At 35.2% G+C, this 23,173-nt stretch overlaps 1 protein-coding gene across 1 annotated transcript in view; it reads left to right on the forward strand.

Annotated features, from left to right (window-relative positions):
• Positions 1-9,408, forward strand: part of NOL10 (nucleolar protein 10) — a 123,708-nt gene extending 114,300 nt beyond the window's left edge. Inside the window, exons 20-21 of the mRNA XM_074209761.1 lie at positions 667-769; positions 5,656-9,408. Coding sequence (XP_074065862.1) covers positions 667-769; positions 5,656-5,775 — 223 coding nt within the window. The 3' untranslated portion in view covers positions 5,776-9,408. The remainder of the gene's footprint in view (positions 1-666; positions 770-5,655) is intronic.
• Positions 9,409-23,173: the final 13,765 nt, after the last annotated feature.

Genomic DNA, 23,173 nt, shown 5'->3' on the forward strand with positions numbered 1-23,173 from the left:
TCTCTGAGATAAAGCATTGAGAGGAATACTGGGAGAAACTTGTTATAAAACAAAGAATATCAATAAAATTATTTTTCCTTTCTTCTAGAGCCATCTCTTTCATGAAACCTTTCTCTCTTCTCTAGGTAGAAGCAATCTTCCTTCTTTTGAATCTGTATGTCACTCTGTTTGTTCTCTTCTATGTACTTACTCTAGTGTAGATTTTTTGAGAATATTACGTCATTTAATACTTTTATATCTCCTTACTTAGCATAATACATTGAAGATAGGAGGCACTTAGAACATTTTGAATTAAGTGTCTAGAGTATGAATAATATCTATGTATTCTCTACTTACTGATTTTAATATATGGAGTGTTCCCAAAGCCTTAGAGTACTTTTAAGCATTAATGGTTTTAATATTTTAAAACTACATTAAAACTTTTGCGACATCCTAGAAGATATTATGTATGTTCATGACATGTACAGGAACTTTTTGGTAGGGCTGGAAGTTGGGGTTAAGTAACTTGCCTGGTAGTAAATGTCAAGTGTCTGAGAGTGAATCTGAATTCAGATCCTCCTAAGTCCAGGGTCGCTGTACTACCTAGCTGTCCCTTGGTTATTCACTTTATTACATTATTTCATTCTGCTAAATCATCTTTTTTTTTTCTTAATTTTTATTTTGCAGAAAATCCCTTGAAGATCGTTTGCAGCTTGAAGCAAAACTTGGAACTCTGAATGTATCGGATACCACTGTTGGCAGCAAACAGTTGACATTCACATTAAAAAAGGTAAATTATTTTGACTTAATTTAAATAGTTTTTTTTTTTTAGATTTTTTTCAAGGCAATGGGGTTAAGTGGCTTGCCCAAGGCCACATGGCTAGGTAATTATTAAGTGTCTGAGGTCGGGTTTGAACCCAGGTACTCCTGACTCCAAGGCCAGTGCTCTATCCACTGCACCACCTAGCCCCCCAATAGTTTTTTTTTAAAAAGGAAAGTAGTATAGAGATGGAACAATTAGGGCTGTCATCTTTGTTTTAAAAGAAATAGACAAAAGCTAGTACCCCAAATTTCTTATTTGATTTGTTAGATGATCTTAACATTGACAAAAGAGTGATCAGACTTCTGGGATCATTTGGTGTATTTTCACATTGAAGCCAGATCTTCCAGGCTTTCTTCTCCTCTGTAAAGTACCATTTCCTATACTAAAGTTTCTTCTTTTTTCAGAATTTTTTTTTGGATTGAGCTCATTGACTAAAAGAAGCAAGGATCCTATCAAACATTACTGGGATCCTGGCAGACAGTAACACAAGATGAAGTGATTCAAAAGTTAGCTATAATTCTTTTTTGGTTAGTAGTGAGAAGGCCTCTAGCATTGTCCGTCCTCGAATTTCCTTATTTCACTTAGAAAGATCCATATTATTTAAAGATCAAAGCATATCTTTTATTAGAATAGTGATGTGAGCTAAAATATTTTGATAAAATTTAATTTCATTAATTACAAAAATGAGGAATAGCCAATCTAGTCTAAGCCCAACTCTTCCTTTTACAGTCTCTTTCATCTTGGGAAATACACTTAACTCCTCTAGACTCCAGTTTTCTTTTTTGTAAAATGAGAGGATTGGGTACAATGACTTTGAATTCTATATATATTATATTTTCATGTCTTGAAATCTTTGTTTTAATGTTGAACTCTGTCCTGCATTGATCTGTGTTTTTAATTGATGAAAGCTTTTAAATAATTATCTGGAGCTGACACTTTTTTTTATTAAGTTTTTTTAAAGTGCTTTTGGATTTTTTACTTGAATTACTTGTAGTAATCTCATAAGTTTTATCCTTGGTTATTTCTGAAATTTTTTTCCAAGGAAAATCCAGATAGTTTAATAGCAATGATTAGCTTTCAGTCTTTGAGTTAAAAGAACCTCTTAGTTAAGACAGTCTACTTTGAAAACAACTTATTTTCCCAAATAAGTTAAAATTTATTTTTTTATCCAAAGTGACTTCTTGTAGCTATTACTTGTTCCTTATAGCTTAGCCCTCTTATCATAATTAATCTTGGACATTAGCATAAAATCTTCACATTCTCTTCAGAATTTTAGACATATCTTTGTCAGGATTAGAGCAATACAGTCCAGTGCATTTATGTAAGACTTTGTAGTAGTAAGTACACCTTAGGACTCTTTGAGCAGTCTTTTCATAAAATTAGAAAGTAATTTGCTTCAGTGTCTGCTCATATTTCATTATAAAGAGAATAACAGAACCATCTGACATTGTTTTTATTCAATGAAACATTTCAGAATATTTTTAAAAGGCATTATATAAAAGCTAGACTTAGGTAATAGTTAATTTTGTTTGAATTATTTTTGCAAAAAATTGGGTTAATGGTAAGGTCCTTTAGCTCCACTTATTTAAGAGTTGTGTTTTTATGGTCAAATTACCTAACTTTTTAGTCTTACATTCCTTCTCTACAAAATGAGCATGTTATTATTTGAATCATTTAGTTGTTCAGGGAGAAATTACTTTATAAATTAATAATATATGACATGTTGAGTTCATAGCATCAATGGAAAAATCTGGACAAAAATAATTTAGAATAGGAAGGTGTAGAGAGGTTCAGGGTGAAAACAAAGCCCCTTATTGTTGTTATTGAAGAACAAATCTAGGACTGTTGTCTTTTAAAGATTCATATCTCCATTGGCCTCAGCATTTGACTGAACATAGAACATTCATTTAAATTAGGAGTGGGGAACTTTTTTCCTGCCAAAGACCATTTAGATATTTTTAACATCATTTTCTCAGACTATTTTGGTCAAACATTGATTAATTCACTTCTACAAAAGCTTCTAGATTTATTGTCTACATCTGTAGTTGCCTTGGCAATGCCAGACCAATATGGCCTCCAGGCTGAAAGTTTTCCCTGCTTCTGATTTAAATCAAGAAAATTCAGAGATACATATTTTTTAAATGCCCATTGTCTGATAGATTCATGATTTAGAGCTGTAAGATCACATAGCCCTAATCCTTTACTTCAAAGATGAAGGCCCAGAGTAGAGAAAAAACTTAGCCCCAGACCCTATGATTAGGAAAAAGCTTTTGGATTTCAGTTCTAGAAGGCTTTGAACTCTGTATCTATTGAACTATTTTGGCTATATCACATAGATGTCTGTTATATTTTAGGTTAAATCTATATAGTCTTTTCATTTATTCTTAGGTTTAATTTATAAATGCCAACAAATTCTAGCAAACTGAAGTTTTTCAGAAATTTTAGAGATAAAAACTTACTTTAAATGGCATTAATCATGTGAAATTCATGAAAAAAAATTTATCTTTGAAACAAAAAAATGATTTAGGGAAAGAAATGTTTATCTCGGAACTAAGATTCCTATGAAGTTCTGCATCATATAAGTATATCTCTGTTAACATTCATGTTACATCCCCATCTCCCATCTCCTTATCCCAATAACTGTTAAGGATGGCAACTGAAAAAAAGACATTCATTCCAGGTCACTGGAGAAAAGCATTCTGTGATATAGTTTTAGAGGTGGAAGAAATCTTGGAAAGTATCTAATTTATTGACTGTCAAATTTTTTGGTGTAGGACTCCTTTACATATTTGTTGACCTCAAAGAACTTTTGTTTTATGGGTTCTTTTTATCAACATTTATCACATTACAAATTAAAATTTATTATTATTATTATTATTATTATTATTATTATTATTATTATTATTAAAATAGCTTCTCAGGGTCACTGGATCACTCTTTGAGAATCACTAATAGAATTTAATCTCCAGGTTTTACACAAGAGGAAGCTAAGGCCTAGAAAAGTCATGTCAGTTTTTAAGAGCAAAACATTTAATAATGGAGTTGGGACTAGAGCTATTTCTGACTAAAAACTTCATTCTAGTTATTTTAACAGAGATTCTCAAAAATCTTAGTCTCAAAAATATTATTAGTGATGTTCTCATTTAAATTTCACCACCTCTTCTGACCAAAAGAAAAAGAACCTATAAAATAGATGTCACTTCATAAAATTTCAATAACATAAGTGTTGCTTTTGATGTAAAGGGATTTTATAATGCTTTAGTGATGTAAGTAGCATAACTTATTTCCAATTGAAGATTTACAGATCGACAGATTCATTAGTTTGTGATTAGGTTAACAATAGCTTTACAATAGACAGTGCTATAACTGTTCCATCCAGAAGTGTGGTGTTCCTCTCAAGGTTTTTAAGAGATTATTGTGAAGGGCAGTTGAGGAATTCTGATAATCAAAAACCTCCATCTTGTTCTGGAATTTCACTCAACTCAAGATTACTAGTCCTGGTAATTTGAAATACTGTATTTAGGCCAGTCAACTTATATTTTCCAAAGTAGAATTGACTATAAATGAATACAGGAAAAAGAATTTTTGGAATAAAGTACAGCTCCTTTGATTGGCATCTAAATCAAATTAGTTTAGGTGGCCCACAGTAAGGTTGGTGAGTTTGGATTTTGTTTATACTAAATAGACCAGAACTAATATTGCAAAATTAATGTGGTCCCATATAAAGTAATTCTCATTACCATTAATAGTAATAATTGATCCTTATTGCTTTAGAGTTTGAAAAAAATGTTTCATATACATCAACACATTGGAGCCTTCCAATAATCCTGTGAAGTAGACTCTACAGGTATAATGGACCTTGTTATATAAATGAGGAAAATGAGCTTCAATTAAGTGATTTGTTCCTTGTTGTAGAGCTAGTATCAAAGACAAAATCTGATTCTAGGACTTCTTGACTTCAAGAATTAGCACTCTTTACATATCCAGCTGCTTTAACTTGACAGTGTCTCCATAATCCTTCTTTGATTTATAATATATCTAGTGTTCTTATTGTGCACTTGCTTTCTAAGCCTGTGATGCATTTTTTAAACATCATCAGTAAGGATAAATCTTCATTCTCTTTTTTTTTTTTGGTTTTTGCAAGGCACTAGGGTTAGGTGACTTGCCCATGGTTACACAACTAAGTAATTATTAAGTGTCTTAGGTCAGATTTGAACTCAGGTCCTTCTGATTCCAGGGCCGCTGCTCTATCTACTGCATCACCTAGCTGCCTCATAAATCTTCATTATTTAGAGGCAAATTTGGTTGTTTGAAAATAGGTATAAGTATTTGGAAGCTAAAGCTTTTAAAAATAAGATGACTAGTTGGAGAATTTCGTTTTTCTTTTGAGATAGAAAGAAAGGGCTTAAGAAGAGTTTGAATGCAAGAAAAATTTTTCATAATGAACGCTAGCCTTACATAGATGAATAGTTGTATTATCAACTAATAGACTTTGAAGGGACGCAAAGGCACAATATGAATTAGAGGCAAAACAGGGGCAAACAGAACTCAGGTCTCCTAAATCTCTGTCCCGTGTTTTCATAAAGCACAGTGCCTTTCTTACTCCTCTCTAAAGGCCTTTTTCTGACTTTGTGTTTGTTTTAAAAATTAGTAATACAAATCTCCTTTCTTCTGTTGTCTTTCATCATAGTATTTTTTTTTCCTGAGCAGACTCTAACCATGCCAACTTAAACTAGCCAGAGTTCAGTAAAACTTCAACTATAGCTAAATAGGGTCTGTGAATTAGGGTATCTCTGGAAGGAAACATTGGAACTTTCATTCCTTCTGTTTTTTTCTTTTTAAAATTTTTTTAGTCTGAACAACAGAAAAAACAACAAGAAGCTGAGAAGCAGCATCGACAAGAGAGAAAAAGACTTCGCCGTTCAGCTGGACACCTTAAGACTAAGCGCAGAAGAGGACATACATTTCATTGATTGTGGAATTCCTATCCCCACCTGCTGAACTATTCCTTAATCTGCACAATGGAGGTGTGAAGGGAGAAATGGAACTAAGTTTTACTGTTCTCATAGGATAATAAGTAAAAGAAACTGAACTTTTATAATGACACTTATATAGCTATAAATATATATATGTATGTATAATAACTCCTTTCCCACCAAAATCTGGAGTTTGAACTTCAATGAATCTGTGTATATTAACCTTAATTGGTTATTGTATAATTTGGAATATATTTTTTGTAGAAGTTATTCCAAAGAAACATTTCATTACTATAATTTTAATCAAGTAAACCAACTGAATTTTTTTTAAAGCCTCCTGTAATGTGTACTATTAAAAACTGAAATCACCAAAAGTGTTTATTCTGTGCCAAGAACTGAGTTCAGGTTAATTACATCACCTAAGAGCTATTCTTCAGACTCTGTGTGACATGACTTTCTGGCCAGAATTGTGTCCATGTTTATATTTAGGAGAAATGGGAAGGAGTGGAATGGTTTTTGTTGTTGTTGTTTTCTTGATGCTCCACCCAGAGAATTGGGAGAAAAATATAATATCAAGAGAGAGCACATGATCTGAAAATAATTAATGATTCTTCTGACTTGAGCACAAGTTTTCACTAGTACTTGGAATTAAGTAAAAGGTGAATTTTCTAGAAAAAAACTGGTTGAAATAAATAGCCTCGAAATAAGAAGGAAGAAATTTATTTGAATGAATACTTCAAAGAAATTTTGAAAGTTCATTTTGTTTTTTCAGAAGATACATGGATATTGAAATAAAATCTGACAATATCCTTAGTTTTTGTTTTCTTTATATTCAAATGTTGCTTTTTCTTTGTGTATCTTAGCTTACCAGTTAATGCAATTTTCTTTTCTCAAGTTATTTTCCCCACTAACTCAGACTTGCTACTCACATTTTCTTGAGGATGAGTATTTTTATTTTCATGTTGCTCCCTTGAGAGCATGGGAGGAAATCAGGTAGGGCTTAGAATTAGAATTTGCCTGATGGTTGCAGCAATGAAGAGTTCACTATATTTCCCTAGACCAAGGGTGAAGACAAATCTCTTGTAGTTCTTCCATTCTCCTTTATAAAAGGAGAATGTAGCTTTTTTTTTTTTGAGCATGGCATGGGTTGTGGAGGGAGTCAGCAAGCTATATTATTGTTTTATCAGCAGGATAAGAAGCTTGGCAAAAGGTTTGTTTATTTTGTGTGTGAATATAAGGTATTGCTGAAGTAGTTAATAGAGTAGAAGGATGAAATGAGTTAATATATACTGGGTAATAACTGGCACTTGTCTTCAGGCAGGGGCCAGGAACCTCCAGCCCACTGGCTGTATTGATGTGATATTGCCAAGACAACTGCAGGCAGGACTCAAAATTCAGTAAATCTTGTAGATATTTAGGAGTGAATTAATTAAATATTTGATGAAATATAGCCTGAGAATGATGTTATAAATATCCAAAGGGCCCTTAGCAGAAAAAAGTTCCCCATCCCTGTCTTAAGGGCATAAGAGCCAAGAGAAAAAAAGTTCACTTATTCTTCCTATGCAACTAACTCATAAAGACCACCTCAAGTTGGACTTTTGTTTCACTGCCTGAAAATTTAAAGAGCAAAACTATGAGAAGTTTAAATTGTATGTAGTCATCATAAAGACTCCTGGGTAGCTTTTGAACTTTTAATTTAAATGATTTAATAACAATTTTGTAGGAGTGATAGAAGCCTCCTGTAAATAATGCTTAAAATCATTAAAATTTCTTATAGGTGACATATGAAATTGAGTTCTGCTCACTACTGGATACTTTTTTAACTTTTCTGGCTTCAGAAAGGGTTGAGTTTAACCACAGGGATCTATTTCTTTTGAGTGACATCACTGTTGTAGGGTATAGAACATAAACAGAGTCAAAAAGACCTGAATTCAAATTCCACCTTTGACATTTCCTGGTTATCTGGCCTTTGGCCAATTATTGAACATCTCTGGATCTCAGGTTCCTCATCAGTAAAATGATGAGTTGGGTTTGATAATCCTCTATGGTCTCTCCCCATTCTAAATAAATGATCCTGTTTTTAAAATCTCTGATACATCAGTACCATCTTCTCAATAGGCTGATCCTTCACCTGGAAGATGGTCTCCCTGAGAGCCAGTGTGGCTTCACAAAGGGTTGAGGTACATTAATATGGTATTTGCTTCCTGACAACTCCAGGAAAAATGCCAGGAATAGAACAATGATCTGTATACAACATTTGTAGATCTCCAAAGACTTTGATATTGTCAGTTGAAAAGATTTATGGAAAATTATGTAAAAATTTGGTTGCTTGCAGAAGTTAATCAGTATTGTACATTAATTTCATAATTGCATGCTTGCATGAGTTCTGGATAATAGACATTACTCTCGCGATTTCCCAGTCACCAATGAAGTGAAACAAGGATGTGTTCTTGGTGCCGTGCTTTTTAGCATGATGTTTTTAGCTATGTTATCAAATGCCTTAATCTCAAGGCTAAAATTCAAGACCAAAGTGGAGGGAGTGTTGGTGGATGATCTATTTGCAGATGATTTATGCACTTGTTGCATCCTCTGAAGCTGAGAGGCAGCAAAGTAAGGATTGATTCTTTGCCGTTCATACTAATTTTGGTCTAACAATTTACACCAAGGAAACAAAGATGCTCCATCAGCCAGCACCACACCGTACATATGTGGAACTATCAATTGCAGCATATATCCACAGATTTGAGTACTGTGGACAAAGTTCTCTTACCTTGGCATTATCCTTTCCAAGGAGGTACACACTGATACTGAGGTTGACACTCGTATTGCCAGAGTTAGCTCAGTATTTGGGGGGCTCCAAGAGAAAGTCTGGTAGAGAAGAATATTAGACTATCAAACTGAAGGTCTACAGAGCCTTTGTGCTGCCCTCATTACTGTATGCCTGTGAAACCTAGACAGTCTACCAGTACCAGTACCATGTCAGGAAACTGAATTACTTCCATATAAATTGGCTTAGGAAGATTCTGAAGATCACCAGTCAGGAGAAGATATCTGACACTGAGGTCCTTTCTCAAGTTAAACTACCAAGCATTTCCACATTACTCTGGAGAGAGAGAGAGAGTGCAACTACAGTGGACTGGAAATGTTAGAATGCCAGATGTACACTTGCCAAAAAGACTATTTTATGGAGAACTCACATGGAGCAAGCACTCACAAGATGGGGTCAGAAGAAGCAACACTGGCACAGGACTACCTAGCATGGTGTGCCCTTATCAGTGAGGGGCTGCACTCTATGAGGAAGGCAGGATTGAAGCAGCTCAAAGGAAACGTGACATGCATCTTTGATACTGAAGGACAAGAACCAACTTCCATCATGTTAATTAGTGAAATTGAGAACTAAACATAATACTCAGGTTAGTACATAAAGCTTTGAGCTTCCTCTAACTATCCATTGGATTAAGATCACTGTTCACTGATTTGAATTCTTGCCAGCTTTGGTCCTGTTATCTCTTTGGAGCTTCTCCCCTCCCTTACCACTCCCCTCCCTTACAAGAAAGGTTTATTAAGTACTTACCATATATTCCAGTTAAGCAGTGATGGCACAAAGAAAAAGCAAAATTGAACTTGCCCTCAAAGAATTTAATATTCTTTTTTTTTTAAATTAAGAGTTTATATTCTTAATGGGGGAGCAACATGTGTATGATATATATTATATATATATATATATATATATATATATATATATATATAGAGAGAGAGAGAGAGAGAGAGAGAGAGAGAGAGAGAGAGAGAATTATACTGAGTAGATATAGGATGTTAGAAATGAATGTACTTGGCCAATGGGGCAGAACTCTCTTAGGCTGAGCCTTGAAGGAAGCCAAGGATTCTATGAGGTAGAGCTGAGCAAAGCATTACAGACATATTTATGGTGGTCTCTTTTAGTTTTCTGAGAGTGATAGACTTTTTCAGTAGGATATTCAAAACCCTCTTTTCCTCTGTCCCTAGTATAAAAAAAAAAAAACCCAAACTTCCTGAACTTAATTATTACTAAGAGTGTGGAACTTCAAGAGGCCAGAGTTCTGAGGTTTCAGTTCTGCACCCCCCCTCCCCCCGTAGTATACTTCAATGAATATTAGTGAGCTTTTACTTCCAAACTATCATAACTATATACCTTTTATTCATGTTTTACAATTTCAACTCGAGAGAATCTTAACTAGCAAATTGGTAGCCTTCTATGTCAGCAGTTCTTTATCTTTAGGTTGTGTTATGGACCTTCTTTCATAATATTTTTAAATGCATAAAATAAAGTACATAGGATTACAAAGAAAACTAAATATATTGACAGCTATCAAATCATGTGTATATGCACATATATACATATATAAAAATGTGGGATTAGTGGACTTTTTAACATATATATGCACAAAGTGTGTGTGTGTGTGTGTGTGTGTGTGTATGTATGTATGTATGCCCATAATGCAGGGAACCTAGATATTTTAGAGTACCCACACTAGAGTCAAGAGGACCTGAATTCAAATCTGGTCTCATATACTTGATATTAGCCATGAGACCTTGACCAACTCACTTAAACCTGTTCCTTCCATCAAGGTCCATTTATAGTCTTAATTCAGACTGGCCCCTGGACCCGGTTGATTCCAGAAGAAGTGAGACTGATGACCCAGCACAGCAACCGCTCGCTAAAATCCAGTTCGCTTGCTTATCTTGGCATCACTTCCCTAATGTCATGGTCTTCGAGAACAAAGGAGAAACATCATCATAGATTTATATATATTCACGGATCCTCAGGTTATAAAAAACCCTTTCCCAGGACTTTTAATTTTCTGTGACTGTCAGTGTAGCACTTGACCTGTCCATCTGTTATCTTTCATTAGCCAAATGAGACTGCTTCACTTCTTTTGCTAGGATGCATGTCCTGTTTGACATGCATCCACATTTTCTTTAGGCCTCTTGCACCAAATAATGTCTGATAATACATTACAGTTACTTATCCCCAGTATACACTTCTCTCTTTGGCTCATAGAGCTTTTGATTCTTCGGCAATTCTTGGATCATATTTTTTCAATGATTAAAATGTTTTTTTATTAAGATATCTTTTTTTTTAATTTAAGGCAATGGGGTTTGAATGACTTGCCCAAGATCACACAGCTAGGTAATTATTAAGTGTCTGAGGCTGAATTTGAACTCAGGTCCTCCCGACTCTAAGGCTAGTACACTATCCACTGTGCCACCTACCTGCCCTCCTTAATTAAGATATCTTAACAAAATGATTCACTGCCCGTATGATGGGAGAGAGGGACCGCCTTGGATCATTAAAAAAACACCATGAAATCGATTCTATATTCTTTCTCCTGTTGAATTCTGCATCTAGGCCACTTGTGTAGTATCTGAACAGTCAGTTCTGTTACAACACTTGTTCTGAATATGTGAATTTGTTCCAAATATATTGATATATATTGGGGAACAATTCTAGTACAATGTGAACCTCATGTTTACTTATATGCATTATTTTATCAGGGACAAACAAAAAAATGATACCCAGAGATCCAAGCACAAAGTGTACACATGTTTCCATTGTGGGTTCTGTCCTACAGCTTAGATAACACCACTTCACAATAACTCAGCTATAGCCCTTCCCACATTTACTTTCTTATGCAAACTTAAGGTCTTTTTTAGGCATATTTATTGCTTAACTTATGGTTCAATAATGACAACTAAAAGAGGGCTGGCCCAATTCTACCTCATCTTCCATGGTTCAGGCTCTGGCCTCTTGGAGTTCCACGCTCTGGCCTCTTGGAGTTCCACACTCTGGCCTGGAAAAAAATTGAATTTTTACCAACCTGGGCCTCATAGAAACCTGGACACAGGTGGAGCAGTATCCTGAGGCCACTAATACTGATGTATTTATATTCTGTATTTATGCATTTTTATCCATTTAATTTGTATTTAAGTATTTAATATGTATAAAATTATTTTCATTGTTAGGTTCCTGTTTTTTATTTTAACATGATGCTGACTTATGTTTGAGTTTTGTCCCCAAACCTATTTTCCCCCAAAGGCCTTTATCATTTTTATTGCTCACTTTTGCACAATGCTGTAATTTTTTAAAGACAATATATGTTGCATTATAGCAGAACTGACCGAACAGGATCTGGTATTCTCCAATAGATTTCAGTTAATTTGCAAGTCCTTGACCCAGGGCAGATCACTTAGCTTTCTCAGTCTCATTTTTCTCACCTGCAAAATAGGAATCCTGATGGCGTCAACTTAACAGGTTTGTTGTGAAGTACAAATGAGATCATGTAAAGCACTTTGAAGATTTTAAGATGCTTTGTAAATGCTGCCTACTAACATTATTTTTGATAATGAAGATATGGTGCAATTTGCTGAAATTTAAAAGTATATCAGGATTTTATGAAGACCTTTTTTTTTTTAGGTTTTTGCAAGGAAAATGGGGTTAAGTGGTTTGCCCAAGGTCACACAGCTAGGTAATTATTAAGTGTCTGAGGCCAGATTTGAACCCAGGTACTCCTGACTCCAGGGCCGGTGCTTTATCCACTATGCCACCTAGCCGCCCCTTGTAAAATATATTTGCTTTGAGTACAGAACTTCAAATCTTGTTCCAGCATCCCAAACTGGAATGTCGATCATCTATCAATACTGATAAAGTATTCCTCTCCCCACTGTTCTTGTTATTGTTGCTTATTGGTTATACTGTAGATACATTTTGGTCTTATCTTTTGGAACTGAAGGACTTCAGTTTTTCATTTTGCTAAAGGTTCATATTAAAAAGAAAACACAAGTTCAGATGAATTTTTTAAACTATTCTCAGGGATTCCGCAGTATTAAGCACATTATATATAGAGAACATTATAGATGATAATTTAAAATTCTGTGATTTTTAAAAAACTTTTTTTTGCAAGGCAACGGCAAAGTGAATTGTCCAAGGCCACATAGCTAGATTATTATTAAGTGTCTGAGGCTGGATTTGAACTCAGGTACTCCTAACTCCAGGGCCAGTGATCTATCCACTGTGCCACCTAGCTACCCCCTAATTTCTGATAGATTAAAACATTGACTTCCTCATTTAAAAATCAATTTTGATTTAGAAATATCTTTCAAACATAGGTTTGGGCTACATACCTCTGCCATTCAATTGAAAACCAAAAGCCTAGAATTTAGGCTGCTTTCGTATTCTAGCAAGTGTAGAAAGTGATAGTTCTCATTTTTAACTTTTTGTAATGAGAAACGTTTTACTCACTCTCAACCAGAGAAGTGAACACCCAGCTGTTATGTTATTAAATTTATAATGAATCTAAGTCTAGAGGCACAAAAGTGCAGGTTGTCTCTATTTTCTTCACATTAAGAACCTAAAGTGGACCTTGGAAGGTTGTGTTCTTTAATTACAATGTCCAGGACTAGTTATTTTCATAAATCAAACTTGGCTAGGTCATTGACTGAGTAATACCTATTTTGAGTCAGTTATAGATAGAAAATTGGAACGTGGGTGCAGTAAAAGTCTTCCTGGAATTGCTAGATGCTTGATGTGTGACATAAATTTCCAGTTGTATTTCTCTAGTGTTAGTATTAAAATTGCCAAAGGACCTTTAGTGCAGAATTGCCTATCTTTGAGGGACTTGTGAATAATTTGGAGACAAGCCTTGCATTAGAAATTAAGAGATTAAAAACATGCCATTTATAAATAAATACTAAATTTTTCCTAGTAGAGTTTTAGGGAAGTATTAGCAGACTAGAAATTTTAGAAAAGCCATCATGAAAGAAGGAAGGGAATTGAACCTTTAAAAACCTGAACAATTTTGAGTATATTCTTCCTCTTCCACTTAATGGCTCCCTGACATTGCCTGCTATTCAAGGCCCACAGTTTTGTCCCACCCTATCTTTCCAGGTTTATCTTATATTATTTCTTTCCCCATACTCTTTGTTCCAACCAAACTGAATAACTTGCTTTCTTATGCCTTCTGTTTCCATATACTATATTTGCTTTTGAATTCCTCCCCATCCATTTCAAATGTTAGCTCTTTCATAAGGCCTTCAAACTGCATCTGTCAATATTACTTGCCCCTCTTTATTCTGCATTTCTCCAGTGTACTTTACCTACCATGTGATATATTATAGTGATTTAGGACTCAGTATCTTACATGCCTACTAGATGGTATGTTTTATAAGGGCATCATAGACATTTTATTTCAATTGTGTATTCCATCAATAAAAATGTTAAGGAAGGTGATCTCAATCGGTATTAGAAAGTATTAATCATCAAAACAATTTGGTACTGGCTTAAAAATAGTGTGGTGGATAATGGAACATATTAAGTTCACAAGTAATTTGTGTAATTTAAGTAGTAAAATAATCATAGCAATTTAGTATTTGCTAAATACAAGGATGCCAGATTTTGGGGCAGTTCATTATTTGGCAAAAATTGCTGTAAACAGTGGGAAGCAGTTTGACAGAAACTAGGTAAAACCCAACCTCTCACACTGAATACCAACATAAAGTCAAAATGGGTACAAGATTTAGACCTATGATGTGATACCATAAGCAAATTATGGTAGCATGGAATAGTTTACCTGTCAAATCTGGATGAGAAGAATTTATGACCAAATAAGAAATAACATATGATATAAAATGGATAATTTTGATTACATTAAGTTAAAAAAGTTTTTGCACAAACAAAACCAAGATTAGAAAGAATGCAGAAAACTGGGAAAAATGTTTTACAAATTTATTTGCTCTAAAAGCCCCATATCTCAAATAAGGAAATGAACCAAATTTATAAGAGTACAATTGATTCCCCAGTTGATAAATGGCCAAAGGAACATAGTTTTCAGAAGAAATCAAAATTATCTATAATCATTGAAAAAGTTTTTGAAATCACTATTGATTGGAGAAATGCAAATTAAAAAAACTGCTGTATCATCTCATTGCTATCAGTTTGACTATTATGACAGAAAAGGAAAATGACATGTTCGAGGGAGTGTGGGAAAATTGGGACACCAATGTTAGTGGAGTTGTGAATTGATCCTCCATTTTGGAGAATGATTTGGATTTATGCTCAAAGGTCTATAAAATTAGACACACCTTTTACCCAGGAATACCACTATGAGGTTTGTAAAACATAAGAGATTTTTTAAGAAAAGGGCCTACATGAACAAAAGTATATATAGCAGCTTGCTTTTTTTTTTTTGTGGAGGCAAAGAATTGGAAATTAAGGGGATGCCCATCAATTAAGGAATGACTGAACAAGTTGTGGTTTATGATTGTGATAGAATGCTATCGAGCTGTAAGAAATGAGCAGTATGATTTCAGAAAACCTGGAAGGATTTACATGAATTGATGCAAAATGAAGTGAGCAAAACTAAGACAACATTGCCTTATGTTATGATCAACTGTGAATGGTTCAGCTATTCTCAACAATATAATGATCCAAAACAATTCCAAAGGACTTATGATGAAGAGTGCTCGCATATCCAGAGTAAAACCTTATGGAGTCTGAATGCAGATTGAAGCATATTTTTAAAATTTTTCTTCATTTTTCTTGATTGTTGTTAGGTTTTTGTCTGTTTTCTTTCACATGACTAATTTGAAAATGTTTACATGTAGAATCTGTACCAAATTGTTTATCTTTTCAATGGGGGGAGGGAGAGATGTGGAATTCAAAATTTTAAAAAGAGAATATTAAAGTTTTTTTTACATGTAATTGGGAAAAATATATACATATTTTAAAATTGTATATTCCAGCACTTTACAGAATTCTATACCTATCTTTTATGAACTTTTGTTGACTTGTTGCATTAGAAAAGAAACAGTTCTTGTTGCCTAACATCTGACATTTTTTCATTTTTTTTCTTTGTATTCCCAGAGCCTAATGCAGTGCCTTTGGTAGTCACTTATTGATTGTTCATTGAATGCATCTGATTTGAATCTGTATTCTGTTCATATATTGTAGAAAGTTGGTTGAGCTATGAAAATTGAATTCTAACTATAAATGTCAATAACATTTTATTCTTTAGGTTTAGCTTCTCTATTACATTGTTTAACTGGAATCTGAGTTAATGTTCACTTTTTAAATGGATTCTATTCTAAGGTTATCTATCACTTTAAAGCCATTTGATTCCACCAATGTTTGTCCTTCATTTTTGAAGAAGACATATCAGGGAGGTGATACAATGACAAGAACATGAATTGGATTTGAGTGGAGGGTTACTGTGCTAAGTTACCAGACTCACTTTCTCTTCCAAAGCCATCTGGGTCCAGTGGCCAGACATGAATCAGGAAGACTGGAGATGACCCTGAATGCCAGGCTACAAAGGACAAATGACTTGCCCGAGATCACACAGCTAGTAAGAGTCAAGTGTCTCAGTTTGGATTTGAACACCTGTTCTAACTCCAAGGCCAGTACTATCTCCACTGCATAAGACTAAGGTACTGGGCAGGGATATAAGAATAAGAACTTCTCTCAGTGAGTTTCTATATATGAAGACTTAACCATGTGAAAATAGAAAAAGTCTTTCACATGACAGAAGTCTGTTATTAGTAGCCTGGTGTAGGAGATAATTATTGTATTGGTGTTTACTAATTCTCGTTTTCATTTTTCCCTCATTTAGTACTGAACCCGCCATCTCAACTAATTCAAGGTCAATTCCCTTTTTACATATGGTATTTTTCTAAATGATATTCCCTCCAGTCTTTTAGTCTGATGTGTCAGAATGTTTCTCCACCAGATAAACAGCAGTTTTTTGTGGTGCCTGGAATCCAGTAAAATCATTTCGGGAAAGTTTACAAATTTTTTTTTTCAATTCACCAGGATAATAAGTATTCTCATGTATTTTCCAGGAATCTTGGAGTGGCTATGATTTTATTGTATGTGATGCCATTTTTTCCTTCATAAAATTTTACCATCCTTCTGCTCCTATATATGGGACTTTTGTGCATGTTTTTTTTTCTTTCTCACTATGACCAATAATCAAATATCTCTGTCCCATCTTAGAACACATTTAATTTTGCAGCTGTATAGCAATCATTGGGTTGCTGTGAACTCAAAGAATTCATCACAAAATCCTAGTCCTCAGAAAAATGGAAGCAGCCTATTGTGAGAATCATCATTAATAAAGTCTTTTCAACAAAGTACAGTTGAACTTGCCAGAATTTGGGCTGCCAGGCATAGTCTTCAAAACCATATCACAATGAGGCATCAGGGTAAAATTCTGCAAAGGTGATGCAAAATATAATGAGACATCATTGTCTTTGAAGAATTCAAGTTGCAGGTGAACTAAAGGGCAATGATTGGAGGGCAGTGGGTTCAAGTAGACTGCAATATGGAATCATCAGGACTTATACCTGAGAGGTGATACAAAAGATGTCAGAGAAGCAACTAGTGCTTATTATATACCTGTGCTTTACTGGCAGTGTATACATAGAGAAATGTATGACCAGAAAAAAAAAATGAGTCAGCTGGAAGAGTGAGAGATAGCCAAATGGATAGCTCATGTGCATTTGTATCTTCCTAGAAAACAATCCTCATTAGCTGGACCTTTACTATAGGATTTATAGGAGCACATAGACAAGAATCATGGGGCATAGGAAGACTTTGATAAATTGTAGTCTGCATAGTAAGAAAGAAAATCCATACCAAGTGAGATTGATATTCCATTGAAGTATAATGTTTACTTTTATGTGGTTTGCTAAGGCTATTATTTAAATGTATTTCATTCCTGGGACTGGGATTGGACCATAGGGGAGAGAAAGGAGATAAGTTAAAGTCAAAATCCAGGTCCAAGATTTAATTATCATGGATCATATTGCATTACAAAAAGCACTACATGTGTCTCATTGATCTATTTGGCAGTTAAATCCCTTGTAATTTTGCCCCTTCTTCTCTTCAATGTTTTTAACATTTTATTCTCCATATACTTCATACATGCTTTCTTGCTATTCCTAACTCATTACACCATTTTCTCACTCCATGGCTCTGTCCCATTCCTAGATTTCTCTTCCACTTCATCTCTGGCTTTCTTGAAGATTCAGTTCAAACCAAGCCTTCTACAGGCTCTCTTCTTTATTTTTAGTGCCTTTCTTCTTAGAATATGACTTCCTTGTAGACATGTTTTTCCTCCCTTTTTTGTTTGTATCCCTACCATTTAGTACATAGTAAATATTTAATTGATGCTTGTTGGTTGATTGATCAGAATAAAGCCTCTTTTTCTTTTGTTTTTTTAAGCATCCTTTGGTGTTATTGCAGAGAGATGGTGGAAAACGTAGAGGGTCAGAAACATTTTAGATTTTTTGTGATTCTTGAGGCAAATTCCTAAAGATAGGCATGAATAATAAAAGGAACACTAAGAATGACTTGGGTGCTTTTCATTTGGATAGTAATAAATGTCTAAACTCGAAGTGCAGGGCCAGTGCTCTATCTATTGCATCATCTAGTTTCTCTCCCCCTCCCTCCCATCAAGTCCTTTATCACATTTCTTTATTTTTTTACCCTCTACAAAGGATCAAAAATTGAAGATCGGAAATAACCTTAGAGGTCACCCTGTCAAACTCTTTTATTTTATAGATGAAGGAACTAAGATTTAGAGAGATTGAGTGATTTGCCCTAGGTCATGTAAGTGACAAAGTTGGTATTTCAACTCAGGCTCTTTTTTTTTTTTTTGTTAGATTTTGGCAAGGCAAATGGGGTTAAGTGGCTTTCCCAAGGCCACACAGCTAGGTAATTATTAAGTGTCTGAGACTGGATTTGAACCCAGGTACTCCTGACTCCAGGGCTGGTGCTTTAGCTACTGCACCACCTAGCCGCCCCTCAACTCAGGCTCTTTGAAACCAAATTCATTCATTCTATTGGATCATGTGACTTTTCTTGGAGCTTGGCTAATAGTAATAGCTAGCATTTACTTACATGTGCCAAACATGTTTACCCTTTACAAATATCTCATTTAGCCCTCATAACAACTTTTGGAGGTAGATTTTATTATTATCATCCCTACTTTACAGTTGAGGAAATTGAGGTAATGTTCAAGGTCACATAGATAATAAGTTTCTGAGATTGAATTTGAACTCAGTTCTTGACTCAAAGCTTAGGTCTTTATCTCCTATATCATTTAACTGCTTCCTCACAAAGCTACTTGTATCTTCAGAGTGCTTATATTCATGAGTATTGCAAAGCACAGTGATAATGGATTCCATGATAGGATGTTTTCTGTTGCTTTTGAGTGCATGATAAATCCTATTATATACAACCAATTTTTCATAGGTGCAATTCCCAATGAGAGAAATACTCAGAATATTCCTGTACAAACATTTGTATGAACCAATGAAATCAATAAAACTATTTAAATTTTTACTCCTAAAATTCAAGTTGCATTCTCTTGAAATTGTTCCTTGTTTCCTTAGCAACAGATTGAAGTTTCTCTTGGTTTCTTTTTAAAGGATGGTTGAAATAATCATTCTAGTATCATGAAGATAACATTTGTTAATTTGGTACTAATGTATCTGTTCCCCTCTATCCCTGCACAGACACTCAGCACCTCAAATTTACAAGGACTCATTATAAGGGTACTTTTTTCACTTACCATATTGAGAGTATGGAACTGTACTAGATGCTTTTAGGATTTTTATTGTCAAATAATAAAAAGAATTAATCTTTAAGGAAAACATAGCCTAAAGAAGTAGTTCACACATTTCAGAATAAGACTTTTTAGTATACTTAGTGAAATATTTCTTGGCCATTATAGCCTTCACTGGTAATTCCTGTGTATTAGAAGCAGGTACCAGAATGTTCATTTTCCTCATTTGGGACAAAAATAGATTGTCCAGTGAGAGTTCCTGGACACATTTTTAATTAAAGAGGAAATGATTATCCTTCAAAGCTGGTCATCAACAGCTTGCCTTTTTGTGACAGTATTTGTCCATAATCAACCCACATGAAATCACAAAATTATTGCCAAGATTTAAGTTTCCTGTCAGGTGCAAGGCCAGCCATATTTTTCTAGCAACCTTGATCTTCTTCCAGGGCTCAGGACAGAACATAGTTATGCTGCTTTCCCTTTTCTCCCCTTACCAGATAGAATACTGGATAACATTTCAGACTTCATTGAAAGAAGGGTGCTGTCTGCATCCAATATTATCTCATAGATAAGAGTATATAGAAATGTAGTGAATTAGAAAACAACCATTAATTAAACACTTATTGCAAAACACAGTGCTCAATGTTGGTGGAGACAGAAACTTTAGATATAATTCTAGCCTTCCGGGAGCTTATGATCTAATAAGACACCACAGTTATAGTAGTAATATTGCAGCATAGACAGCTGCAGTAGAGAATGTTTATAAAAGCTTTAGACAAAGGTATAGGGGTTAGAGAGGCTTAGTCTGGTCACTTAGAGGTCACTTAGAAATCATAGTCTATCCCCTCATTAAAAAGAAAAGAAAAAAAGAAACAGAGTGACTTGATAAAGGTCACATAATTAGTAAGATTTCATTGTCGTCTCCCCACCCTCCTCCTATTAGAAGATACAAGCCAGAATGATCAAGTCCACAGTATTGATTGATATTGGCAGCTAATATTAACTGGTTCCACACCAAGACTTTGGATGCTGAACAAAGAAAGAATGGAGAGCAAGACTGGAGAACTACAACTCCTCACTTACTTTGGGATTTCAAGGAAAATGAGACCCAGTTCTCCTTTTCTCCACATCTAGCTGGGCCTAGAACCAGATGCTGCTTTTTCAAATCCCAAATGGTCTTCAATTCCTTCCAAGGTCAAGGTGATAACCAGAGCATATCAGATGAATTACTAGTCAGATAACCTGAATAGTTAGTCTATTACCTGGCCTGTGTGCCCTTGCACAACTCCTTTGAACTTCTGTTTCCTCATCTAGAAAATAAAGGGGAAAGAAGGAAGGAAAAGTTTAAACTAGGTAACTCATTAGTACATGTATCATGGACAGACATGTCACTGTATTCCTCAGTTTCTTCAATTGTAAAATGGAAATAATAGCAAGTACTTCAGAGTTGTGAGGAGTTCTGGCACCTAGTAAGAGCTAGCATTTTTATAACACTATGTACTGTACAGAAAATCCTATATAAATGCTTATTCCCCTAAAAAAATCTCAAACCTCCCCCACCCCTATTATTCCTATTCTTCCTCTGATGTTACACAATTACAAATCATGGGATACTAAGAATCAGACACAATTTCTAGTAAGCCAAAGAGCAATAGCGAGAGGTTTCAACATATCTCCAAAATTAACTTCTAAATAAGAAGCAGGCATAAAAGACCACATGGAGTAATCTGTGTAACAGGAAGGTCATGTAGCAGGAATGAGAATAACAAATGGACAGTCTGAGTGCTGAAATGTGAAGGGAACTGTGGAGGAAGGCATCCAGCCTAATTGCTAGATCCTTTGGAGGATTTACAGAAAGACACAAGGCTTCACAGGATGAGAAGGCATAGATGGGCTGCAATCTACACAGTGGAGGATGAACCCATACTGATGAGATCACAGATTCATTGAAGTATTGAAGGTCCTTTCTAGCACTGACTTCCTGTGAGTCTGTGTATTTGCCTTGGCCCATCACAGGTGCATCCCTTTAGATCAGCTCCCTAGTCTTTTGGAAATTGCATCAAGCTGACATTGATGGATGTGTGCTTCCTCCTTGTCCCTATAGGCTAATATTATGTTTTATTTTGGGTATTTTTTAAGGTTATTGTAGTGTCTTTGACTATTGGAGACATCCTGTACTCTCTTAAGGCCAGAGTTGGGAGTCTCTTTAGATCCAAGGTATAAGAATCTCAGTATAATTCCCCTTTCCACCTTAGGGAAGTTCAAAGTCCCTTTTCCTGCCAACAGAGAGTTCAAATATCAACTGGTTTCTAATTCCTTCAGTAAACAAAGCATCAGTTCCCAAACCTTGACCAGCACACTGAGTCTAGACTCTCTACCCCTTAATAAGCCCCCCCACCCTTAATAAGCAATATTACTTGACTCAGTTAAACTTCCTATAAAAACCCACGAGATCTTCCCCTGGGGATCCCAGTAGGAGCTGACGTGACTCCAACTTCTGTGGCTGACAATGATTATGAATGAACATTTCCTCTAAATAAACTTGAATGGGTTTATTTTCTCTCCACTGCCTCCCTACTAGAAACATGACTTTTGATGATCTAACCTTGAAACTTAATCAAATTGTTACTGTTCATTCTTTGTTTTAGAAGAGGATTGATAATTTCACAGCATATCTTGCCTCAAGAATGAATTGGATTTAAGTGAGGCAGTTTCACGAAGTCATCAGATCCACTGTCTCTTCCCAAGTCATGAAGTCCATTGGCAAAACAAGTCAAGATGATTGATGATGGTCCAGGATACAGTGGATGACCTTGTGGTCTTCAGTATTTGACCAAGCTCTAAACCCTTCATAGCTCCTGCTTCAGCTGCTTTCATGTCCACTGGAACAATTTGTTCTCATCTCCGCATTCTTCTGGCAGAAGTCTTCACATGCTTGGGGTAGACATTTCCTTAACTCACCAATGGGTTCGAGGCCTGTCAGTTGCTCTCAATGTGGCTTAGCCTGTCTGCTGGACAGTTTTATCATAGTGTGGCTACTATACCTGCTACAGTTTTGTGACAGGTGGACAGATGGACACTAAAGGTGTATTACTTCGATAAAACAATATATTAAGATACAAATCCTTAGTTAAAAACTTTGCTTTCCCCTATGCCCCAACATATCCACTATGCTTCTTTTTCCATCTCCATATTTCTCTCTCTCTCTCTCTCTCTCTCTCTCTCTCTCTCTCTCTCTCTCTCTCTTTCTCTCTCTCGCTCTCTCTTCCTCCTATCTCTTCTCCACTCCCACCCCCCCACGCCACACACACACACACACACACACACACACACACACACACACACACAATCAAGTTCATCATTGGAGAGAGAACTTGGCATAATGACTAAAGGGCTCATCTTGGTTATGAATCTGGGCTATCATCTGACCTTAGGGAAGTTGCATAATCTCTTACTTCCCCAGCCTATGGATTCTAAAACTGTAAATTGCAGAATGGCTAGAAATGATAATATTTAGCTGGCATTTATATAGTACATTATGGTTTTCATAATGTTTTACAAATATCTCATTTTATTTTCACAACCCTGGGAGATAAGTTCCATAGATAAGGAAACTGAGGTAGACCTACATTAAGTGATTTGTCCACCGTCAAACAGCAGTTTAGTACCTGAAGCTGGATTTGAACTCAATTCTTCAGCTCTAATATTTTATCCATGACACCACTTATTGCTACCAAAGCTATATTGTTAGAGAGAATTTACTCACCAGGAATTCAGGACACTAATGGAATCAC

The sequence above is a fragment of the Macrotis lagotis genome, chromosome 1 (assembly GCF_037893015.1).
Source record: "Macrotis lagotis isolate mMagLag1 chromosome 1, bilby.v1.9.chrom.fasta, whole genome shotgun sequence".
Taxonomy (NCBI): domain Eukaryota; kingdom Metazoa; phylum Chordata; class Mammalia; order Peramelemorphia; family Peramelidae; genus Macrotis; species Macrotis lagotis.